Source organism: Sinohyriopsis cumingii, chromosome 5 (assembly GCF_028554795.1).
Source record: "Sinohyriopsis cumingii isolate HCF-2022 chromosome 5, ASM2855479v2, whole genome shotgun sequence".
Lineage (NCBI taxonomy): Eukaryota > Metazoa > Mollusca > Bivalvia > Unionida > Unionidae > Sinohyriopsis > Sinohyriopsis cumingii.
The window spans coordinates 87,115,187-87,140,860 of NC_142965.1; the positions used below are offsets into that span (position 1 = coordinate 87,115,187).

General features: G+C 34.8%; 1 protein-coding gene across 5 annotated transcripts in view; it reads left to right on the top strand.

Moving 5' to 3' along the window:
- Window positions 1–25,674, top strand: part of LOC149799678 (uncharacterized) — a 258,855-nt gene that overhangs the window by 166,619 nt on the left and 66,562 nt on the right. For 4 of the 5 annotated variants that reach the window (XM_089959030.1, XM_089959026.1, XM_089959028.1 and 1 more), the window contains exons 11-14: window positions 2,523–2,599; window positions 5,846–5,950; window positions 8,742–8,883; window positions 11,939–12,086. In XM_089959030.1, the coding sequence (XP_089815156.1) occupies window positions 2,523–2,599; window positions 5,846–5,950; window positions 8,742–8,883; window positions 11,939–12,086 (472 nt within the window). The remainder of the gene's footprint in view (window positions 1–2,522; window positions 2,600–5,845; window positions 5,951–8,741; window positions 8,884–11,938; window positions 12,087–25,674) is intronic. The other variant, XM_089959027.1, reaches the window with a different exon arrangement.

The following is a 25,674-nucleotide window of genomic DNA, read 5'->3' on the forward strand; positions in this document are numbered from 1 at the left end:
ATGTCTTAATATGTCTACTTGGTACTAATGAAAATGGTGTCGATCTCACGATCCAGTATGGTAACCATGGCAGCCTTCTTGAACATATTTTACTGTTTCTAAATGGAAAGACACATCTGCATGGGGTTTTCACAAGACAACAAATGTCCAATTGGTCTTGTATGAAGATGGTGCTGATCTGACCTCAAATATGGCCACCACAATGAACGTATTGAACATCTTATTACTAATTCTTTTGAATGGACAGTGATGGTGACATGCCAACATGGGGTGTTCACTGCATATCATCTACTGGTGTCTAGTTTGTCCTGAATAAAAATGCTGCTGATCTTATATTCAATATGGTTGCCTCACCGGCAAATTTGAAAATCTTAGCACTTGGTAATATCAAAGATGGTTTTAAAACTCATAAGTTAAAAAGAGCAAATAGTCATATCTTGATTTCCAGGAAATTCTCTTTGGACACAAAAGTGATAGTCATTTCTAGGGACTAATGTTTACACCCTCAGTTTATTGACCTAATTTACCGTAACTTTTGAAAGTTAGTACAAATGTACATCTTACAAAGAGTATCTTGGCAGTGCCAACACTGAGAATGTGTGACCATATATTTATGCTTGAGTGACTTTTACTTTTTGTTCTTTGTTGCATCCTTAATTTTTAGACCCTATTTCACTTGCACTCAAGACAATTTTAATTTATCTGCATATTAAGGTGAGTAATCCAACCATATCAAATCAAGGTAATTGTAACCTAATATTGACATCTTAGGGACTTTTGTGCTTAAGCTCACCATTTATGGTACTCTAAGTATCTTCGACTATGGTTCACCTGAAACCTAACATGAAGAGGCATCTCAAGGAGCTCAGTTCAACCATGCAAAATCTAGGTCACTATGACCTCATTTTCATGCTGGAGTGACTTGTGTTCATGACACTGGATATTTTGGACCTTGTTTAACCTAACATTGACATTCATTACAGGTGATACTGGTATTTTACTCTGTACCACTCAGAATATTGGTAGCCCACTCCAGGTATGCTCCTCTTGGTGGGAGATTCATATTTATGCATAAAAACCATGTATTGATAACATGAGCCCATATACCCAATATTATAAGAGCCATAAAATGTTAAAATTTATGTTGCCTCAAGTAATTTAGAATAGCTATTTTAAAAAAATCTTCAATGAAAAAATACTGCTTTGTTTTTTGTGAGGTAACAGTTGTGCATATACATCCACACAGAAATTAATACTATTTTTAAATTGATAAAATGTGAAGATAAAAGTACAGCTACTACTACAGAGATGGAGTGTAAATATTTTAGTAGCATGCAAGCACAAATGTTTATCTGTCTAATCAGATTTTCATTAGCCTGAGATTATTGTAGCCTGCAATGAGCCTCTTCAACAGGTGTCTGTGCTTCAGTAGTATCCTGTTTCTTGATAGAGAGTAGGAGCTACATTCCAGTTTGACATGGTGGTTTTCATTGCCTAGTAGGTGGTCATAATGGTCAGTACATGAATATTTTGAAGTGCCATTTGGACAGCTGTTGTTTCTTGGAGATTCCTAAAGATGTAAGTGGGCAAAACTTGGCACAGTGTAGAATCCAAATCTTTAATACATGCGGGAGAGATTGTAGATTTGCCACCTGTTCATGGACATAACATAATGCATGGATTTTCATTTTTATTTCTCCTTGCATGCAAAAAACAGTTTATTTTACCAGAAACATTGTTTAACCTGTTTGATACAGCTTTCAGTCTTGTTAAATTGGACATAGCATGTCATATATTTGCAGTACATGAAATGATGACAGTGTTGATGTAAGTTACTTTAGGTAAATTTAGTTATTAGTCAGTAGGCATTGTTCCAGTCAGATAAGCCATGTATTTATCCAAGGACTACCAAACACAAATGCTTGGCTCACTAGCCTTTTTTGAATACTGTGCCTGAAGCTCTCTTGAACTTCTAGATCCAAAGTTATAAGGGTGAATGAATTTTTTTCATGTTTTGAAGTAACCACTGAAAAGATATTCAAGTTTCAGGATGTCTTCCATAAAAAGACCAATGCCAGGCAAGCTTTAACAAAAATTTTGAAAAGAAAGGAGTGGGATTATTTTCAGACAAATATATATTCTTAGTAAATATTTGCAAAAAATTTCTGAAAATGTGAGGTGGTGTAAGCTTATCATAAATCATACAGTATGTGTAATTGTTTCCATGGTTATTTTCTTTTAGAAAATTGTTGAGAAATGATCATGAATCCCGCAATCGATCATTCTAAAGTAGATCCTGCCTTGTTCTGAGTTGTTTGAAAACATGGTATCTGATGATGTAAAACATTATAACTGGTTCTTAACAACTTAGAACTGAAATACAACAAAGTCATAAAATTACCAATTGTAGAACAAAATTTATCTAATAAAATCCATACCTAGACTCACATTATTAGATGGGCAGTGTTATACAGAATGACTTTATAATGAGGGACCTCTATAATTATTTTTCTTCTTTCCAGATATTTATATGGAAGAATCTGCAGAATTTGTACTACAGAGACAAGAAATTTTCCATAGAGGTACACGACCCCAAACGGTAAGTTAAGTGAATGATTTTTGTCACAAATGCACAATTTGATCTGAAGTCAATAATCACTAACTTGAAGGGTGGTTTTTGTCCAATATGCACAATTAGATCTGTTCTTATTTTGCAGGATATATTTTTTTAGAATATAATTATGCAACATTTCAGAAAGTATTGCCACAAAGTGAGTCAGTATATCAATTAATGAAAATTAAAGTTTTAAATATTGCTTCATTTGTCAGAAGGATTTATTCCAGACTAGTTTAACTTCCAAGCTTCCATTGATTTCTTGAATATTAATATTTCATTCACACAAATTTTGGCAGCGTTCTGTTCCTGTGAATGTATGTTAGTAAATTGCCAATGTGATGGAAACTGTTTGTATGGTGTCTTCAATACCCTACCAATTTCACACAAGCCTTCAGACTAATTTCTTAGTAAAATGTATTGTAATATGAATTCTCAGCTCTGACATTACCTCAGGCCTCATCTTCAGAGTCTGTATTTGCTAAACCCTTTGCGCAAGAAACTCAAATTCGATGTCACAAAACATTCTAGCTTTATTTATTTATTTAGAACAAAATCAGAAACAGAAATTTCAGATTTTTCTTAACATTGCTCCCTCTACTAGACTACTTAATTTCTTTGACGTAGGTGGACCCTTGATATCATATCTGGCCCCATATTGTGTATTTACTGTATAATTATGTTGAGACACTATTTGTTGGGATACCATACATTAATTTTTAAAGTAATTTTTTGGTGTGCACTGTATGTACTGGGACACATTGAGTTTTTTGGGACATCTTATTAATCATTTGAAAATTACAGGTCGGAAAATGCACTCCAACTGAAATTTTATTTTAAAAAAAATATAAAAACTTTACTTCAGATGAAACTCTTTAATCTACTGTCACATCGTCTCAACACAGCCCTTCTTGTGCACATGTATAATCCATTCATTCGGTGCATGAATATTTGTTCATGGTGTGAAAAATTATTGTTGGATAACACATCTCCTGAAACAGAAACTGCAGTGACTCGAGTCAGATTTTTTAAATCTGCAGCAGTCATGCTAATTCTCATACTTTTGACCCCCATCTTATCGTCAGTCCGCCCAACAATGAGATCAGAGTACACTAAAATTCCGTCCATATTAATGATCATATTGTTAGCAAAATCATCTTCTCTTCTGGCCTTCAAAAATTCATCAAATGATTTTATTTTCTCTGAATCTTCTGGCTGATGCTGGGTCATCGATGTCCATGTACGTTCTATTGTTTCTAAAAAAAAGATCTAAATTCCCGTGAATATCTGTGAAAATGAACCAAAGTTAGCTTCCATATCTCGGCTGACTTTATTTTTAAGAAAAATATATTTTTAACAAAAATCACCACATTTGAAAGAATAAAAAGTCAGCTTCCAAGATCAGCTTTCATTGTAATAAAATAACCTTTGTATTGATACCCTTTGTTTTGCTTCTAATTTTTTGTATATTTTCCGTATTTAAGTAGATGCAGAATTGTTAATATTGACAGTGTAAGCTTTACTTGTTTGCAATATTTAGTTTTAAAGGGACATTTCTTGGTTTAATATACCTGTATGCTTATGTATACTGCTATATTAAAGTTTCAATATGTATTGTACATTTGCAATTAATATAGGATTTAAATTGACATCCCTGTTGAGGGTGGCTTGGTTTTTTTCTGTGTGTTTTGAATCAATTTTTTTATAAAGACAAAGGTCATAGCAATTGTAATGTTTCAATCATTAATGACATTTACATTTTACATACCATTATCTGGAAATTGTTGCATGTTTTTGTTGTAATGTAGTTGATAGCAAGCTTGCACAGATCCCTGTTTATTATTCATAACGGTTTTACTATTTCCTCTCATCATAGATGCATCAAAATGGAGTTTGTATTGCAGGCATTGAAAGATAATGAGACATAAATATCATTGTTCCAGCAGTGGATTTATTAAAGATGAGATTTCATGTTAAGTGTTTGAAAGTTATATTATTTTTAAATCAATGGCAGAATAAAATTAGTTTTATACACTTTTACTCCAAAGATCATACCTGAGATGCTAGTATGTGTTTATCACCTTTCTTTGTAGATGCTGTCATTGTCTTAGCACTCGTTACAGGTGTAACACAAGATTTTATAAACCCTTGTTTTGTGTTTAATTTAAATGCACTGAAACATTTTAAGAGGAAGATATTGTACAAGATAATGAAAGTCAAATGCTGACCTTTTACTGCTTTCATTATTAATATCATTACATGTGAGATTTGTTTGCATTTGCTTTGCTTGAATTTTTACCCTGCTTGTATAGCTTCAAAACATCATTTGTTAATGTTTTTTGTTTAGTACAGAAAGGCATTTTGATGAAATTTTAACAAATCTTGCTGCTATTCTGCATTGTTTTCTTTACTATATTTGAGTGTTTTGCTTCATGCAGTGGACCCTATGTTTAATATTTTAAAGTTATGCTTTGATTTTTGACACATTCGCTAAGGCCCTTTTTTAAAAAAGTTATTTAAGTGCATGAAGATTCTATTGAAAAAACTGGGGGACACTTGAGGATTGGGTTTTTCAGGCTAGGTTGATTTGTTCAGATTATATATACAGGGAACCCTGGTTTAATGCTTATTGTTATAACACGAATTAGAATATAACAGTCATGTCATGTCTTAAGATTTTTTTTTGTATTCCATGTCCCATAATCCTCCACACAGGGACTCAGCCAAAGTAACAAACAGATAAAAATAATTCAGAATAGTTTCAGAAACCTAAAGCCAACAGATCATAGTTAATGTTCATACATGGCAGTGATTAATTTTCATGGAGCCTGGGTGTATTTTAATCCAGGCTGTTATATAGATTGGCTGGTAATAAATAAATCTAGCATTTTATTTATTCTCCCACCACACCCCAACACTTGTATGTATATTCATCTAAATTTCTGCATAATGCATTCAGCAGTCATGGACTGAAACTGCCACTGCCATGTTTCCCTGTGTGTGTGTGTGTGTGTGTGTGTGTGTGTGTGTGTGTGTGTGTGTGTATATATATTAAATTTTTTGTTAGGAATATTGTATATGCACCTCATCAAATGTAGGTCGGTCATTGTATTCCATCCTTAATAGACCATGTAAAAAAAATTTTAATTGACTTTTGACTTCTATGGACCTTGATCTTTGGTGGGTGTAATCATTATCTTACTTTTGACTGGGTCTCTGTCTTTCCTGTAGGGTTGTTCACACCCTCAGCAGCTTCAACTTGTACGAGGACGCAATTAGAGAATCCATAGACGAGTTAGACGAGTTGTCAGATGCCATTTCAGACCCGACAACTCAGTAAGTAATTGGCCCCATAGTTATCCACATACCCACCTATTACACAGCTTGTCGTGGAATGGGGCACATTGGCAAATATTAAAACACTCTCGAGTAATGATATGGATTACGATTTTCCTTTGTTGAGTGTTTTGATGGGAGCTAAATGTGTGATTCCAGGGTTTTGTTAAAACTGCATATAGACTAGTGATTCCGTAATCACAGTTGATCTAAAGGACAGTATTCACCCACCCATCCTCTAATTTTTGTGTGTGTGCAGATTTCTTCATTTGGGTATAATGGTTTTGCTTTCCTTTTTCCTCTCTTTTTTTATTTTGTTTTTGTTGTTTTTTTTATTGATTATATGGTCTTGTTGATTGACAAAAGGGAATATAGAGGATTGTACGTATTGTATTGTAATTTAATGCATGTAATACTAAGCAAACACTGTTTCTAAAATTATCTTCCTGCTATGTTTTTTTGACTTAATATAGTAAAAATATATGTATTTTTATGACCCCAAATTTCAGATGTAGATGAATTGAGAATCACAGGTGAGATGGAGGTATCACTTGTATATTAACGACCGTGTTGGCATGAGTGGCAACGTTTTTAAGATGCACTCTTAATATTTTTTCAAGTGACCTATCTTCAACATCAGTGGCTGTATCCACCTGCAACTTTGGCAGATTATTATGTGCAATGTTTGTACTGAAATATGCTAGGAGTTTCTGTCTCACCTGCTAAAGGAGATACAGAACATTGCTTATCATTGAGATTCCACTTTTGGAAAACCTAGTTTTAGAAATGTTGCTGTTTTGATGAGAATATTATTTCAAAGTTTTGGATATTTGGCATATGCCATGTAAAGACAACCTTTTGAAATAAATTTGCTGTATGCTTACTTGGTTTCTTCTAGATGCGTGACGAAATGGGTTGAAAACTTGTTTTCAGATAGGTTTTGTGAACTTTGAGATACGCAATGATGTCAGATTCTGTTGAACTGAAAATACCATTACATAGCTAAAATAATTTTCAGCCATATTTTTGGTATGTGCTTAAGGAACTAAATATTGTCTTCCCAGTAGTGATGTTATCATGAACCTAAATTTGTTTAACAATATTGCCATGTTTTTACAATACTGTTTTGATAATATGATATTAATGTTTCAGATCAACAAAATTTGCAATTAATTCTCTTGAAGAGAAATATATGACCATTAGCATCGTTTAATGTGGGTTGTTTTTTGTAACACTTTTATATAATGCTTGTACAGGCAAATCACTGCGTCTTGCATATTTTATTTTTGGCCTTTTTGGCCTGCAACTGAATACATTATATGACAGAATTGTATGAATGCAACTTGTTTTGAAGATGTTTTATGCATTGCTGTGAAACTTGGTATAGATTATGGTCATCGTTTAAAGTTATGCTTAGTTACAGACAGATTTGAACTTCCACAATTTTTGTTGGCAATTTTGACTTGAAGAAGGATGCAGTATAGTACAGAATTTTCTGATTGAAACTTCTCTCACTTGCAGTCTTCTTTGGATTGCTTGAAACTTGGTCCATCTTATGACTCGTCAAAAATATGCATTTTGACCAGTAATTGTCTTCATGCTGTCTTTCAAAGATTTGTGCTCTTTTTCTTTACTGTAGATGCAACCTCCATCATGGGGAATATGAATGGGATGTGGGAAAGGTGGGGTTCATTTATGTGAGTGACTATTCCTCATTTCCACTGACCTTTATCTGTAGACTACTGCTATTCAGTTCTGATAAACATTAATGTAAATGCACTACTGCAGTCAACACAGTTGTATATGGCATAAATGTTGCTCATTATTAGTGCTCTGTATGGCAGCAAAACTGGAAATGGATTTCTATGTATGATTGATGTGTACAACATTGCTGATCTATATGTGATTCAGTATTATAATCATCACATCAAATGCTAAGACATTATGGCAATATGTATGACATCACTTCTTCCTTCTGTGTTATTAAATGGTGGGTCATGTTTCAGGTGGTGACAGCAGTACAAAATTCAAGTTCAGATTTTGTATTAAGTATTTACAAGTTGCATAGAAAGGGTGGTGAAGGGCATCACTGCATAGGTTGCAGGTGCGGCATTGTGTTCCATAAAACCCCTATATTTACCTAGATGCTGCTTGCTTGAAATTTCAAAATCATGCTTTTATTTCTTGACTGTATCAATAGAATTTGCACAAGATTATTTTATTTCAAAGCATTTGTTTGCTTAAGAAAATTAATCTGATTACACATAGTTCAATTTAGCCTAAAAATATAGACCAAAATATTTTCAGTGAAAAGATGTTGCTTTTCTGTTTATTTTTCTTAATTGATAATGTACAGTTATATTGAAATTCATCAGGTAAAGAATAGAAACTATATATTAACTCTTTTTTTACAAGAACCCCATTTGGACAAAGAATATCACACCCCAATCTTATTGGTAGTAAGTGAATCCTGCACTGATCATGTGATGCTGTTGCTAGGTAACAGAGCATGTTGTGTTGGGTAATTTGGCTAACCTAGATGAATAGTGCATGCTTTTGTCAGTGCTTTTTTAATGTTTGGTTGTCATGGTAACTAATCTTGGTATCTACGATTCACTTTTTGATTGATGTTGTTTAGTTACATTTCAAGTCATTTGTTTCATATTTTTCTATTCAGTCACTTTGATTACATTCATCCATCACCTTCAGGATATATAATTTGTGTCTTATGTGTCATAGTCTTTTTTTATTTATATAGGTCACATTTAAAAGATGAATCTTCACTTTGCAGGGTATCTGTTAGTCGGAGGACCTTTGGCCCAGGAAATGTGAATGTCCATGCATGGTTTGCTGCCACACAACAGCTGACAAAATGTATCTGGTACATGTCAGTCACGCAACACCAGTTTTACCTTGATAAAAAACAAACTAAGGTGGGTGCTGTTGTATGTAACTCTCTCAAAGGGAGAAAGACAGTGTTGATTTTAATGACATAAAATATGTGATTATAACATGTCAATTAACCCTACTTTCACTGTTTAGCTTCATTCATATATATATATATATATATATATATATATATATATATATATATATATATATATATATATATATATATATATATATATATATATATATGCAAGGTGGCAGAGCACAGTATGATGTCTCTCCATCTGTCTTTGTTACCAGTTTGGATTCTGCACAGTAGTTTTAGTTGTCCACCATACAGTTGTCAAACTTTATGGATGGCTGCCTTATCATTGGATTAATAGAGAACCCTGTTGATTTTGGTTTGAGAAGCTCGAGGGTCAAAGTAACTGACATAATGAAGGAAAATGGTTTCAGCACAATAACTTGAATTGCCCGCCATCTACTGTTACCAAACTTTCTGGATAGATTGCACTTGGGACCAGAAAGAACCCTGTCGATTTTAGGTTCAAAAGGGCAAAGTTGAAGGTGACTGACTGATGCAATAAAAATGGGTTCCAGACAATAGTTTGAGGTTTCCGTGATCTACAGTTGCAACACTTTGTGGATAGTTTGCAGCTGGAGCAAGCAAGAACCCTAATGATTTTAAACTCAAAAGGTGACTTGTGAAAGTTATTCTGAAAGAGATCTGGTTTCCACACAATAACTGGAGTTATCCAGTATCTGTGGTTACCAGACTTTGTGGATAGCTTGCAGTTGGTGTAAGGAAGAACCTTGTTGACTTTGGAGTTTTAAAAAAATCAGAGGTCAAGGTCATTGTGACTAAAGTAATTAAAAAACAATGCTTTCCATACTCTAACATTAGTTCCACATGACATACTTCAGACTTTGTAGATGGTCTGAACTTGGGGTAAGGAAGACGACTATTGATATGCGGTTCGAAGGGTCAATGGTCAAGGTCACTGACTGGAAAAGAGAAAAATGATTTCCACACAGTAACAGAAGTTCCAAAGCATATAATGTGCCATTCACAGTACTGTTCATTTTCAGTAAAAGGGCCTGGTGTCAGACTATACCAGAGGTGGGCAAACTTTCCAGTGCAAGTGCCACATACACAGATTTACACCTTGTTGCGGGCTGCATAGTTCATTAAGTAAAATAATTAATATTTGAAATAGCAAAAACAAAAGGTTTTTCTAAATAACATCTAATTAATATTCAGTTGTTAATATGTTGTTAATATTTGAAAACTTAAACTTCAAAAGAAGCACATTTATTTGATAAACAGAGTAACATAAACAGAGTCAGTGTGAATGATGACTTGTTCCTAGGCCGCATGAAAACCCTTGGCGGGCTGCATGAAAGCCCTTGGTGGGCCACATGCGGACTGCAGGCCGTAGTTTGCCCACCCCTGGACTATACCCAGCAATGGCATCAACAAATAACATTTACATTGCTGTAGAAAATACTTTTTGATTTAAACTTGTGTAAGAAAAAATGCAAATTAAAGATTGAATGCTATTGTTTTATCACTTGTGAGGAGATAAATGCAGTAGCTCTCTCACATTTTAACAGATTTCATGCAATACTGTGTTCATCAACTCGTTTTTAAAAATAAGTTCTCCTTTCTATTATGGCAGCTATATAAGAGACTAGTGTTGAATTTATTTAGTAATTTGAAATAATGATATCATACTTTCATCATTAATATGCTATGAGGAAAAAAAAGTAAATGAAAAACTGAAGACAAAAGGTGAATGAGTTTGTTTTAAATGATCTTGATGTTCATGTGTTTCTGTAAAAGCATAATGTTAAAAAGAATAAAAACAAAGATGTAACAAAGAACTGTGGTTCACTTTCATTATACATAGTTGTTCTCTGAGTGCAAGGAGGATATGACACAACAGAAAACAAAAAACAGCATTGATGCGTAACAATTTTAAATACCGTTGGTTTTAGACACCAGAACAACTTTGTTTCATAATGATATTTTGACCACAAGCTTCTGTATAATAAGACAGATGAAAAGGTCTTCTTGGAGCATGCTTCTGCAAATCCGAATTTGAGTTTGATTTTGCTGAATTGAACATGTATCCTGCAATTTCCAATATATCAGCCCATGTTTGATGTCATTTTTATTGTGCGATTCAGAAATTTATAAACTCTGGGACTTTAAACACTTTGATTGTATATTGAATGACTCATTACCAAAAGAGAGCCCGCGGTGGCCGAGTGGTCTAAGGTGCTCGCCTTTACATATCACTGACTGCTCACCTTTATCCGCACAAAATTGAGTTCCGGGTTCGGCCAACATGGGTGTGTGAGAAAGCTTGTCAGTAACTTCCTGTGTGGTGAGTGCTTCTTCCTGAAGTTTTCTGAGGTTCTTCCTACACCAGATATAGTGTATAGCCTATTATGTGCTGAAAAATGGCAATAAGCCAACAAAAGCAATAACACATTACCAAAGTCAAGAAATTTTATCCTAGTTTATTTTTTCATATTAATGGGAGCAGAAAATGGCCCTAATTCAATATAGTCAATTTAATCCTTAAATGATTTTCCACGTTCTCTTAGGAAAGTTGTACGATTAGTCTACAGTTAAATAATTTCCAAAGTTGTCTTAGAATAGGTATTTAATTAGTCTACAGTAGGTATTTAATTAGTCTACAGTAGGTATTTAATTAGTCTACAGTTAATAAGTTGTGAGTCCATACAAACTTTAAAACAAGCAAATAGATGTCTAAGACAAGTAAATGTTATATACATGTTTCATTAGTTTTGGTCACAAGAGTTTTTTTTATTTAAATATGTATATCTTATGATAAGCTATCTCATAACATTGTCAGAACCTTGTCTCTATTACTTATATTATCTCTAATAAGAACTTGTATTTTCAGATATCTGAAGAAAACAAAATTTCCTCATGAAAATGGCTTTTATGTTTTGAAAAAACCAAGAAAATAGTATTTTCACAATCAATTTTGCTTAAATTAACCTGTCAGTTACATACCACTTTAGACTGGTCAGTGTTATTAAATTGAATCATATTGTTTTCTTCAGGGAAACTTACCAACAGTAAAAAGTGTAAGTGATCTAGCCTCTGAACTGTCTCGCAGCACCACGTCATTACACAGTTCTCTTGGCTCTGATAACAGCCGCAGTGGCAGCTCTACCAGCCTACCTAGTCTTGGAGCATCTCGATTTGATCGTGAGTATCATTTTGCATAGTCCTCTCCATGAACTACTTTTTATTTTTTAATTTTATGTTGATAATTAATAGTGGAGTCCTAGTGATCAGTCAGTATTGGTGTCGCAGTGATCAATCAGTGATGGTGTCCCAGTGATCATTTAAAATCCAGACTTCATTATCGTCTAATTAAGCTCATTTCTGAGAGTAAATTTTGTAATAATTGGAAAGAAAATGGAATCTGCTAACAATTAAATTTTGTTTTAATATGTGAATAAATCATCCAGTACAACTATTCAGATTAGTTTTGCATATGACTGCCAAAAGATGTTTATAGACTATAACGAAAAATATGTTTGATGATGAACAACATCAAAATCAGATCTATAGCTACCCGAGGAAAAAAAGCCCTATTTAAAGTGTGGTGACTTTAGCACAAAAAAAAAGGTCCTGCAACAAAATTTGGACATGATGAAATTTGCATTCAAAGATAAATAAGATTGTATTATTTCAGTGCCGAATCAGAATTTTACAGGCCCTGCTCAGTTCTTGCCTTTTTTGTAGCCAATTGTATTTTGATAGAGCTGGTTTTCAGAATGTCATGCTAATTTAACTGATGTATTCATTTACTAGTTGCATGTATGCTACCGAATATCAGTTGTAAAATTTCAACTGACTTCAGACACTGTTAGTAAGGGATATATTATACCAGTTTTTTTCTTCTAATGATAACAACACAACATTGCATAGGTAAGATGTACATTAAAAACTGGGAACAGCGGTCATTTGTGAGAAAATATTATTTTATGTTATTATTATTATTATTATCATTAATATTATTATTATTATTATTTTTGTCATTGTTGTTAGGATTGTTTTATGTGCACTATTTAACAAAGTTATACAGTATGCAGATACATTGTTCACAACAAAGTTTGATATATTCTCACCAAAATATATGCTCCACACAAGTTTACTGCATTCTGTTCACTTTTATACATCCTATATATTAATGAATCACTGACTTTAAATAATCACTTATCTTTGTTTCGTTCACCATGAAAAAACACTAATTTCCCTACTAACTTAAAATTTTCCTAGCCAGCTTGTACAATTTTCACTTTTAAACAGCTTGTCATGCTTTAAAAATAATGTCTGGATAAACCAGTTGCTCAGCTTGTTTGAAATCAAAGACAGATGGCAAATGTATGAAGCTTGCGGTGAATATGAAATCCAAAGATGTACATGGCTACTCTTTTGAACCTGAGTGGTCTAAAGCGCTCTCCATTACGGATCACTGCCTGTGTGGGTTCGAGTCTTGGATTCGGCCAGTGTTGGTATGTGAGAAAGCTTGCTAGTAGCTTCTCGTGGGTCGGTGGTTCTTTCTGGTGGTTTCCCGGGTTCTTCCTCCACCATTAATACTGGCTACCATGTATAGCCTATCTTGTGCTGAAAAATGGCATTAAACCCGTCAACAACAACAACAACAACTCTTTTGAACCATAAATCAAAACTTTGTCTGACTTGACAGACCTATTGAATTACTCCTGACCCTAATAAAAGTGATGTAACTTGTATCTTGTCAGATATTAATTTTTTCGTCAGAGATATCTTTCATTCACAAGCAAACAGGTATTAAACTATACCTGTCAAACTGGCACAAAAAGGTGAATTCCATTTCTTCTGTGATAGCACAACTACATTTTCCATCATCCAGCAAACAAATCTATGTACCCTAATGATAAAAACTGCCTCACTCTTGCATTTATCATATTGACATCTTTGATTTACACTGTCAGCATGACTGGAGTTATGACTACAAGCAAGGTAAGACATTTGCATTGATTCACAAGATATTCCTTTATCTAAACAATGCCTTCCTTGTGAGGCAAAAATGAGCAGTCAGTGTAAATATGTGCCAGTGACCACATCAGGCAGGGAGAAATCACTGATAGGTTAGGAAATGTGTAACTGTTACATACAGTCCATTTATATAGGAAATTTGGTGGGAAAAATTTGGAATGGTGGTTGTAAACAGGTAACCACTGAGTAAAGGCAACCGTTAGAACAGGTATGACAGTAGTATTCACCAGAATACATGTTCTTCTTGCTTCCAGCTTCCCTCACATCCCCTTTTTTATTGTTTGATCTGCTCTTTTACTTGGTCTGATCAGTTTCAATAGAATAAACCTGTCATAGAGATGTTTTCATATAAAGGATACCTGTTCACATGGGGCAATATTTAAGCTTCCCTTCCCTTATTATAATAATTTGTTTTGCCACTTTGTAAAGTGTGTTTGTCCATAAAAGATGTTTATATTTTTGATCCCTTGAACTGTTTCTTTTTAAACACAGGTTACATTCTGTATCAATGAAAATATCTTGTATCAGCTTATCAATGTTTTACTAATAGTTGCTTGGTTATATTCGTAAGGCATTCTAGTTTTCACTCACTGAAAACTTCATCTTCTTGCGATCTATGTTATCAGTCTGACTAATGTACATTTGGTTAGTCAAGTATTAAGGGGGTTAACACAAATTTTGTTGGGTACATCTGTTTTTCAGATAATGAATTTTAGTCATTTTGGATTTAAATTTATGGAAAAGATGACATGGTGGGATCTGAATAAGCAAACAAGTCTCAAGCCGAACGATTAGCACCTAAATAAATAGCATTTACTGGAATATTTGCTTCAGGGTGTATGAAGTTCGATGAGAGAATATGGAACAGTGCATTAGCTCCAACCCATTTCATGCAAAGGCATTGTATAATCAGTTTGCAATAGTGACATTCACTCCTTACAGAAAAATTGCTGTAATTATTGTCTATTATTGACAAAGATGTGAAGACATGTGGAGCCTACACCCATATTTTTGAGTTCTGGTTCAAAACCTGTGTTTGTTTTGATTTGTACAAAGTTGCAGCAATGGCTAATTGAAACAACAAGTGTTATTTTGGTCTGAATTCAGGCATAAGGATATGTGCTATTTCAGGATTGGTTCAGAATCTATGTAACTCATACAGGCAGCATATATATATAGTACATTCTTTGTCTTCATCATATTTTCACCCAGTTCATTGAAATATTGGCTAATTTGTACATAGGTAAAATTGGCCCATATTCAAACTTAATGACACCAATGTCTGTGTCTTCAGTTTGAATGAATTTACAATCTGAAGCAATTATAGTATGTTATGTCTGACAGTCAAGAAGTAATTCTTCTGCTTAATTTTCACACTGTGCAAATTGATCAGTGACTAGAGACTTTTGTTGTGTACTACAAAATGGTTTTTAACACGGACTTCTTATTCAGTCATGTATAATTTGCATTCATTGGTGAACATTTTAGAGCCAAAACTATCACTAGTTAATGTTATATCTGTGACATGGTTTCAAATAAAAGTCTGTTTTCTAGGAAATGTGGCATGTACAGTTATTATAAATAGTAGATAAGGAAACTGTTGTACATACATAGCCAAATGGTTGCAAATGTCGACAGCTAGTACAGCCTTGTTTGGGTTGCTTTTCTGATCAGTATCAAGCACCATGATTTTATATGTGACAGACATGCAGATGAAGACAAGCAGAATATTCTCAACATTTCCTATTATCCTTTTATACAACAATATCCACCAACTTGACCAATCATTAATGGATCTACTTTGCTGTTTGGGGGGGGGGGGGCGTCTCGAGCATTTTCACATGCCTTAACAAAGTTAAATTGGTCATGGTGTTGGCAAAATACACAGTGTTTCTCCAATGATAGACCCATACCTGATGATAATACCACCCACCCATCCCAATTGTACAGGTTTTAGCAACGTTTATGTATGAAAATCATGCCTGATGTTAAGTCCATTCACTACTTTCCAGCAAGTTTACTAGGCTGACCACAGTGCTCTTTGTGAGATAAATTCTTTTGTGATGAAATAAAATAAATTTCTGTCACATACGAAGACAGCCATTATGGATTTTCACAAGTGTCTATTCTTGTAGTTCTTTTAGCTTACTCCAAGAGCTCAGTGTAGTTGCAGATTTAATGCCATTGATATTACAGAGTAAATACCAAAGTTGACATTTTTGCATTCAGTCTAGATAGTATTAATCCTATTGCTTTTAAATAAGACTGCACGTCATACTGCCATTCATCAAGTTGATGTATGTCAGTCCACATTCAACTGTGTTGCATGTAGTACTCGATTGAATGTGATACTGATTGGTTTAATGTGGTATAGTGTTGTTCAGTCAGACATTTTCTAGCCAGTATGTACTTGTGCACTATAGCTATTACCATCAGATAAAAAAAATTCAGAAATTAACATTTACTCCTTGATTAGGAATAATGTTCTCATTGACTGGAATCTCTGTTTGCATGCATGCATTCAGAATGCATGAGGGAAATAACTTTAATTCTTAGATATTTGGAATTTGATATGATCATTATTTTGTTTTTGCTGTTTTAAAATGCACTTCAACACATTATTATCTGTATCATGCCAAGGAAATTGAACATAAGTGCCTTTCCCAAGCACACTCTAAGGCATCCAGCCTGGGCTAGCCTAGAAAAGAGACCCCCATTCTTTTATTTATCTGATCAGTATGCTTTAAGAGACTTAAGTGTAATTAATACCTGAAAATGATATCTTTAAAAAACGGGATAGAGAACAAAGATATTACTTTCAGACTGTTTGGCCCTGTCAAATGGTATTTTGATTTATTATTACTGAGATAATAAGGTATTCACCTGTCTAGAAATGTAACCATTAATTCCATGTAGATTGCCGAATAGATCATGAGAATGACTATTGTGGCCTCTTGTATAATGCATATACTCGCATTCAAATCAGGTCAAACTGAGAACAACATAGACCCTGATCTGCCAGTACATCATTCAGTGGTAGAACTACGTCTATCCAGTTTGCAGTTGGATCTGACTTGTATGCAAGTATACACAGTACCTACTAAAAGATCTGGCATTAGAGAGTACCTTCAAAATTCTAAATACAGTGCTTAAAATATGTTCAAGAATATTTCCACCAACAAATATCACAGTATTCTGTAATAGAAATTTTTACAAATTCTACAGATTCAAATAGACTTGTCTGGTGGTTAGAGCAGCCACCTTGGATGCAGGAGGTTGCAGGTTTGAACCTGGCCAAGTCATACCAAAGACCGAAAAAAAGGTACTAACAGCTGGCTCACTAGACGCTCAGCATTAAGAGGTTAGTGTGTGGACTGGTCGGCCTGGTGTCAGGATAATGTGACTGGGTGGGACATCATGCTATATGTCTGCAGCATGATACCCCAGTGCTAGACATCACTATAAATGGCCACACTGCAAACATAATAGCAGTATGACTGAAAATTCGTTAAATCTATGTTAAAAATCCAAATCACTCACACATACACAGAGATTCAAAGACCCCACCCCCAGTGATAGAGAGTTGTTGCCATTCATTATTATAATGGAGCCTTTCAATTGAATTCAACTCCGTGTTAATGCAGAGGCTTCAAAGTATATTTGTTTATATGTGATGTGCACCCTATAGGTCAGTTGGTGGAGAATTGGACATGGGATCAATCGGTTGCAGATTCAGTACTAACCTAGGCTAGCCCTGATAGTCTTCCAGTCTTTCTGAAAGGTGCTTAGCTTGCATTTTCTTGGTTTGATGTGGTCAGTAAAATAATAAGTTGAAAGTGCCATTAAATAGCAAGCAAAACATGCACTTACCTACATTTGTAAAATCTAGGTTTACTACACAGTTTGAAATGACATGATCGGTGCATTATGACATCAGCATGCATCAGTTTTCACCTGGTTGTATCATAGCACTTGAAAGCTGGGTACAAACTAGATGTAAAATCACATGGTTGTTACTTCTGTCTTGAATTAGGCAACAAAAAAATGTGTTTCCTATTCACTGGTCATTAAAAATTAGGGTAGATTGGTATTTTTTTTATTTTTTTTAACTTTATATATATTATGATGATTAGTATATATAATGTACCAAGCACTTCAAGTACTGTACTAAACTGACCCATTTAGATGCTGCAGCCAATTTTCTGGAGAAAATTTTTTAAATTTTCTTTTCAAACATAATACATACTACGATGATTAGTATATATAATATATTAAGTGTTTGTAGTACTGGACAAAATTAGCTCATTTAGATGTACAAAAGAAATTTTTGGAATTTTTATTTTGTTTTCATTTATTATTTTTTAAGCATCATATGTATTATGATGATTAAAATATGTAGTGCACTAAACACTTCAGGTACAGGACTCAACTGGCTTAAGTATCTTATTTTATTTTATTTTGATTTGTAATTTTTTTTAACCCCTTGTGGGGAAAAAGGTGCATGGGTTAGCAGCAAAAACAGATACAGTTGGCTGACCAGAAACATTTTTTTGCCTTAAATTAAAAAAGAAATTCTTATAGTTTTATTATTTGCAGTAACTGGCCTCTAAAAGAAAGTCAATGAAGAGTATTGCAAGACCTTTGAAAATCTTTAATGATTATAACCTGCTGTAAATTGTTATGGAAAACCAATGTGATCTCAATGATGCTGATAATTTACCTTATCAAAATTTCCGGCTGTATTTGTTTATAAGTCGAGCCAAAGTGCAAACAAAGATCATGATCTGCCAAATGTGCCTGAAGATTTTTTTGTGCATTTGATAAAGGAGTCTGGCCTTCAACCATTGCAAAGTTTAAAACTTCTTGAGCTAATATTTGTGGGCAACTAGTGACAGCTTTCTTTTTCCCATACTTTTCTATGTGTTGACCTGTGTTCGGCTAAGAGTAGCACAAGAAAATGCACACCAGCCTATACATTATTTCGTGATCTTGTATCCCATAGACCCTTATATATGTAAAATATAAATTATTAAATTTGTTTTATTTTGCAACATTTAACAAGCAATCATCCTGAACTATAAATATTGTAGACCCAGATCTGCAGCTGCATAATCTGCCTTGCATATCAGCTCTTGCACTGTTCAGGCTCATATTTGCTATGACAGCAGCATAGGTCCAGATTTTCTATGACAGTAGCATAGGCCCTGATTTGCAATGACAGCAGCATAGGCCGTGATTGCTATGACAATAGCATAGGCCCTGATTTGCTATGACAATAGCATAGGCCCTGATTTGCTATGACAACAGCATAGGCCCAGATTTGCAGTGACAACAGCATAGGACCGGATTTGCTATGACAACAGCATAGGCCATGATTTGCAATGATAATATCATAGGCCCTGATTTGTTATAACAACAGCAGTCATAGGTTCTGATTTGCTATGACAACAGCATAGGCCCTGGTTTGCTATGACAACATATATGAATTTATGCTGTGTACATTATGAGGAATGTTGTGCATTGTAAAAACATTCACCAGATGAAGTTTAATTCACAGCTTACTCTCATGATGGGGGGCTCCAAATGGTCTAAAGTGCTCATTGTTACAGATCATTACCATCTCACCTCTTTGCTTGAGTTTGAGTCTTGGGTTCAGTGAATGTGTTTATGTGAGAAAGCATGCCAGTAGCTTCTTGTGGGTCGGGGGGTTCTTTCCTGGGGTTTTCCTGGGTTCTTCCTCCACCATTAATACTGGCTGCCATGTATAACCTATCATGTGCTGAAAAATGGCACTAAACCGTACAACAACAACAATTTCAAGTAAACAGTCTAACACATTACCTGTGTTGTTAACCTCAATTGATGGTTCAGATACAGGTAAATGGAGACAGAAAATGTAGTAAGCAGTATCAATTCTTTCAGTAGGTCTTTCTCCATATATATGAAGTTTTATGAACAGACTGTCCTAAGAAGAAAATGAATGTGAAAGCTTTCCATCAGGGAATTTAAAGCCAGACAATATGTAGAGATACAAAATATGACCTTTTATAATTATTCTTTAATTTGCTATCACAAAAATCTGAAGTCTTTTGTCACCATCTGCAGTTAATTCCCCACTAAACAGTTTTAGCACAGTGCCCAATTCAGTGAAATTATTAGGGCTTGGCAACTTCAAATTGTAAATGTCACTAAAATTTTGAAGTAGGCTGTCATGTGGCTACAAACATTTGATAGGAATTTGGATTGCTGTATGTATAGGTGAAAAGCTACAGCTTTATCTCCCGTTTTAAAACTATTACACTATTATTCATCCTTTCATTCCAAGACACTCCTTCGTAAGTGGTGTATAAATAAATACACAATGAGGACATCCACCCAATCAATTGTATTCTGAACAGGAACAGGAATAATGCTCATATAGTGGTTGTATTAGGATGAAAATGACAGGAATGACTAGTACATGTAAGTATGTGTTATGTACCATATATACTTGCTTTTAAGTAGGGTCCAACTGCAAACAACATAGACCCAGATCTTCTGTTGCATAATGCACTGGCATATCAGGGTCTTAGTTGTTTGTTCCACTGATTACTCCCAACAAGTTGTATAGCACAGATTGACAGCAGATCCTGGGTTTATGAAGTTTGATGTTGAATATGATGCACAAATGAGTATATTCAGTATATTATATGCTAAATATATAAATCTAGATTATTACTTCTAGGATTCAGCAGTGAATATGGATTATATGATTAATCTGACAGGGAACAAAATCAGTCTGAGAGATTAGAGCTTTAAAATGCTGACTGTTGAAGGTACCAGTTATGCTCTGATTGACTCTGTGTGTGTGTGTGTGTGTGTAATATATATACCGTATTTTCCCGCATATATTCCGCAGACGCAGATAATCTGCACCCTCATATAGCCCGTGGGTTTTGGGGTTTTGTGTAAAAAATCGTTGGCATAACCCGCACCTTTGTATAACCCGCAACCATAGATTGATGAACTTTTCTGTGTATGTTCACATTGTCTACCATTACTGTTTTTAGAAGGACCGAATTCGTCAATGCTCACACGTGGATGACGAACGATACTACAACTACTACATTTTCACTCACCCGCCCAACATGCAACTTTGTATTTAGCTATCAAGTCAGTCGGCCCCGGTCCATATTCATCCCTCTGCATCAGTTCAAGTTAGTCACCCTGCCTCCACTATATTCCGGCTGGCAGCCGGCAGATTTGAATTTTGAAGCCAGGTACTTGTGAGCCGGATATGCAATGGTGTGAGGTCCTAAGGCTGAATGCCACAATTGTCAATTTCGAATGTAGCTCGCATGACGTCAATTAACTACCGGTATTCAGGCTCGGTACACAGTGCTTGTGCGCGTTGGCTGTCTATAGGAGCTGTGCCTCAACTACAGGCTACATAAACGCGGACATTTCTAAATAATCTTGTATTCTTTTTAATTGTAGATTCGAGTTTAAATAATTTCTTTCTGTTTAATTTAAAAAATGCCGAAACGAAAGTCTTACACAGCTGACTTCAAGCTAACTGCCATTGCGTATGCTGAAGTGCATGGCAATAGAGCCACAGGCAGAAAATTTGATATTGATGAGATTGTAATCCGAGGTTGGAGAAAAGAAAAAGGAACGTTGGAGAAGATGAATCCACGAAAACGTGCTCGTCGCGGACCTAAAGCAAAATGGCCTCACCTTGAAGCTGACCTGAAGCAGTGGATCGTGGCCCAGCAGGAAAACAACCGACCAGTCTCAACAGTTGCCATCAAACTGAAGGCCAAACTCATGGCGGCAGAGAAGTACATTGATGATTTTAAAGGAGGAGTGCATTGGGTATATAAATTTATGAAGGGGAACCAATTGTCAGTCAGAACACGAACAGACCGTCGGCCAACATCTACCCAAGAATTGGGAGAAGAAGATGGATGATTTTCGTGAATTCGTTGCCAGGGAAATATATTGAAATATTATTACGTGTAAAAAATTTGTGATATAGCCTGCACCCTTATATAACCCGCACACACACACACACACACACACACACACACACACCCCACGGGGTTTGTAAAATCTGGTATAACCCGCGGGATATATGCGGGAAAATACGGTGTGTGTGTGTGTATATATATATATATATATATATATATATATATATATATATATATATATATATATATATATATATATATATATATATATGTGTGTGTGTGTGTGTGTGTGTGTGTGTTTTTATCATGTAGGACACATGCTCATATTTAACCAAGCACATGTAGTACTCCTTATAACACTGTTCATGGGAACCATGGAGTATATGGAGGCTGACTTGTAATGAAGTACATTATACATATTGCTGACTTGTAATGAAGTACATTATACATGTTGCTGATTTGTAATGAAGTACATTATACATGTTGCTGATTTGTAATGAAGTACATTATACATATTGCTGATTTGTAATGAAGTACATTATACATATTGCTGACATGTAATGAAGTACATTATACATATTGCTGATTTGTAATGAAGTACATTATACATATTGCTGACTTGTAATGAAGTACATTATACATATTGCTGATTTGTAATGAAGTACATTATACATATTGCTGACATGTAATGAAGTATATTATACATATTGCTGATTTGTAATGAAGTACATTATACATATTGCTGACTTGTAATGAAGTACATTATACATATTGCTGATTTGTAATGAAGTACATTATACATATTGCTGACTTGTAATGAAGTACATTATACATATTGCTGACATGTAATGAAGTACAGTATACATATTGCTGACTTGTAATGAAGTAGATTATACATATTGCTGACATGTAATGAAGTACATTATACATATTGCTGACTTGTAATGAAGTAGATTATACATATTGCTGACATGTAATGAAGTACATTACACATATTGCTGACATGTCATGAAGTACATTATACATATTGCTGACATGTAATGAAGTACATTATACATATTGCTGATTTGTAATGAAATGAGGTCCACGATTGTACTTGTACGAAGAAATGGAGTTATCATGAAGAACCTTGCAGTGTGGGAGTGTTGTGTGTTAAAACCCAGCATATGAGATTTTTATTATCTTTTTCATTTATTAATACAAAGTATCTACTTTTTCTAAAATGAAATTTCCTTATAAATGGAATTTTTATGACAACTGTGTTTTTCTTTTCCTTTAAGCAGAAAATGTGTAGCCCTGATGAAGATTTTTCTTCAGGGACCCCCATCCAAATGTCTTGAGAGTCCCAGGGACTCTACATTTGAAACATAAATTAAGATGGCTGTTATCTCAGGACCATTTTAAATAAAAGTTCTATGATACAAGTTTGTTCATCCTGTCCTTTGAACAAGTCACTTGCATTTCTGATCATTGTGTACTATATGTGTAAGAACCATGAACAAAGCATGACAGAAATGACTAAGATTAAACACGTGATTGCCTGGTGTTTGGAAAATAACACAGATATAGGTCTGAGTAGCTGAAAGATCAATCTTCATTGGTGATTTGTTGCATTGATCAGTTCTGTTGATCATAAAATGACTTCTTTAGGTCATTCACTTTAAAGCCCAACACTATACTACTGTCTCCTCTTGTGACATGGGTGTGGTCTCGGTCCTAGTCATGTATGCCATTAAATTCAGTAAATTTTGTTTTATCATTGTTACTAGGGAGCCGTGGTGAGAATCAGACTCATTAATAAAGGGTAACAAGCTTGTTTCCTGCTTTAACCAGCCTGGGTTGGCTGCCTGAATGAGCCTTTTGGAAAGGCACTTCGCTCCCATTTCCTCTGCATTAAATAGCCAATAATGTGATAAAGCCCCAGTGCTGTCATTTATCATGAATTTCACCATTCTTTCAGTCTATCTGTTGTTTGGAAGGATGGAAATGATTGGTTAAAAAAATCTATCTGACATAAACCGTTCTTTTAAATAATCAAGATGTTAGGTTTAAATGAAGTTCAGATCTTCAGTTTAGAATTAAAGGGTGACATACCTTAATTCAGTCAATGAAGTTGCTCATAATTCATTTTGTTTTTGGGAGTTCTCCAAAAGTAGTGATGTGATACATTCAGCAAATTTTGTGTGACTAATCTAATAACAACAACAGTCACACATGGTGTACAATTTAAATCAAGAAGGAACAAAGAGAGACAAACCCACTTTTTTTAAAAGTGGATCGGAGAATAAAAAGCATGAATTAGATAAAAATAAGGCTGGAGAATATTGGTGCTGGAGTGCTGGAATACTTTAAAGTGTGAACTTGGGCTGAAGATAATCCAACATAAAATGGTGTTCACTTCTGACGTTTACAACAGTAATATCATGATATCTTGTGCTCCAGGTTTTGACTGAAATCCGTTGACCCAAGGATGTCACCAGTCAACATTGGATTAATTAGTATACGTCAAAAATGGCAGGGCTTTTCATTGAAAGAGAGAATTTATATGGTTCATCGGGCCCAGAGTTGCCAAGTGGCCTAAAGTGCTTACCATTATGGATCACTACCATCTCACCTCAGTCTGCATGGGTTTGAGTCTCAGGTTTGGTCAATGTGGGTATGTGAGAAGAAGCATGCCAGTAGCTTCTTGTGGGGCAGTGGTTCTTTCCAGGGTTTCCCTGTGTTCTTCCTCCACCATTTATACTGGCCACCATGTATAGCCCTTAATGTGGTGAGAAATGGCGCAAAACCCATCAACAACAACAACATGGCTCATAATGTGATGACACATCAGTGTTACCTGGAACCCTGTGAGGTTTAGGATCAATATCTTTCAAGACTCAATATTATTCAGATGATTTTGAACATACGACTTTTGCACATAATGGTGGCATTGGAGCTTTAAAATTGCATTTTAAACTGAAACGAGCAAAATATTATCAGAGCTACTTAATCGGTTTCACTTTTTTATGTTGTGGCAAAATAAACCATATCTACTACGTTCCACATCATTAAATAACCTACTTTTGGTTGTTTTTGTGTTCATTTGTGGCAGAAGCCTTCTTGAAATAAACCTCAGTTTAACAGTGGTCACTACATGGATTGCATTAACAGTGTAACAAATGGGTAGTACAGCAACACTATAGATATAAAAGTACACTTTATAGCTTGTTTACAGTAAGAGCTAATGACAGGAGAGAAACCAACATATTTACACCTTAACAGGTGTGCCATATATACTTGCTTATAAGACGCAAAACTGCAAACAACAAAGATCCTGATCTGCCGTAGCATATCAGGGTCTGTGTTGTTTTGTCTACTCATTACTCCCAACAAACTGCACAGACCCAGATCTGCTGGCACATTGTGTGACAATACATCTGGGTCTGTACAGTTTGCAGTTTGACTTGACTTATAAGTGAGTACATTTTTATAGCATGAGGATTACTAATAAAGCCAAGTCATAGCTGTGGGGCATATTAGGCTGACTTGTCATTTGTTAGTGTGTGTATTTTAGTCACCTGTACCATAATGATAGTATATTGTCTGACAGAAGTGCAAATTGTAAGACATCTGTCTGTGTTGTGGCTACTGTAAGCTCACTAATGGTGTTGTAGCCAGGATTTAAAAAAAATGTAATTGATATCTTAAATGGTGTTTACAAGTTGTCTGTACTCATTCACTTGAAGTGGTACTGTACTTTGTATTAATCTGTTAGACTACACTGTTTGTATGACAAGTGCACTCCTTAAACAATT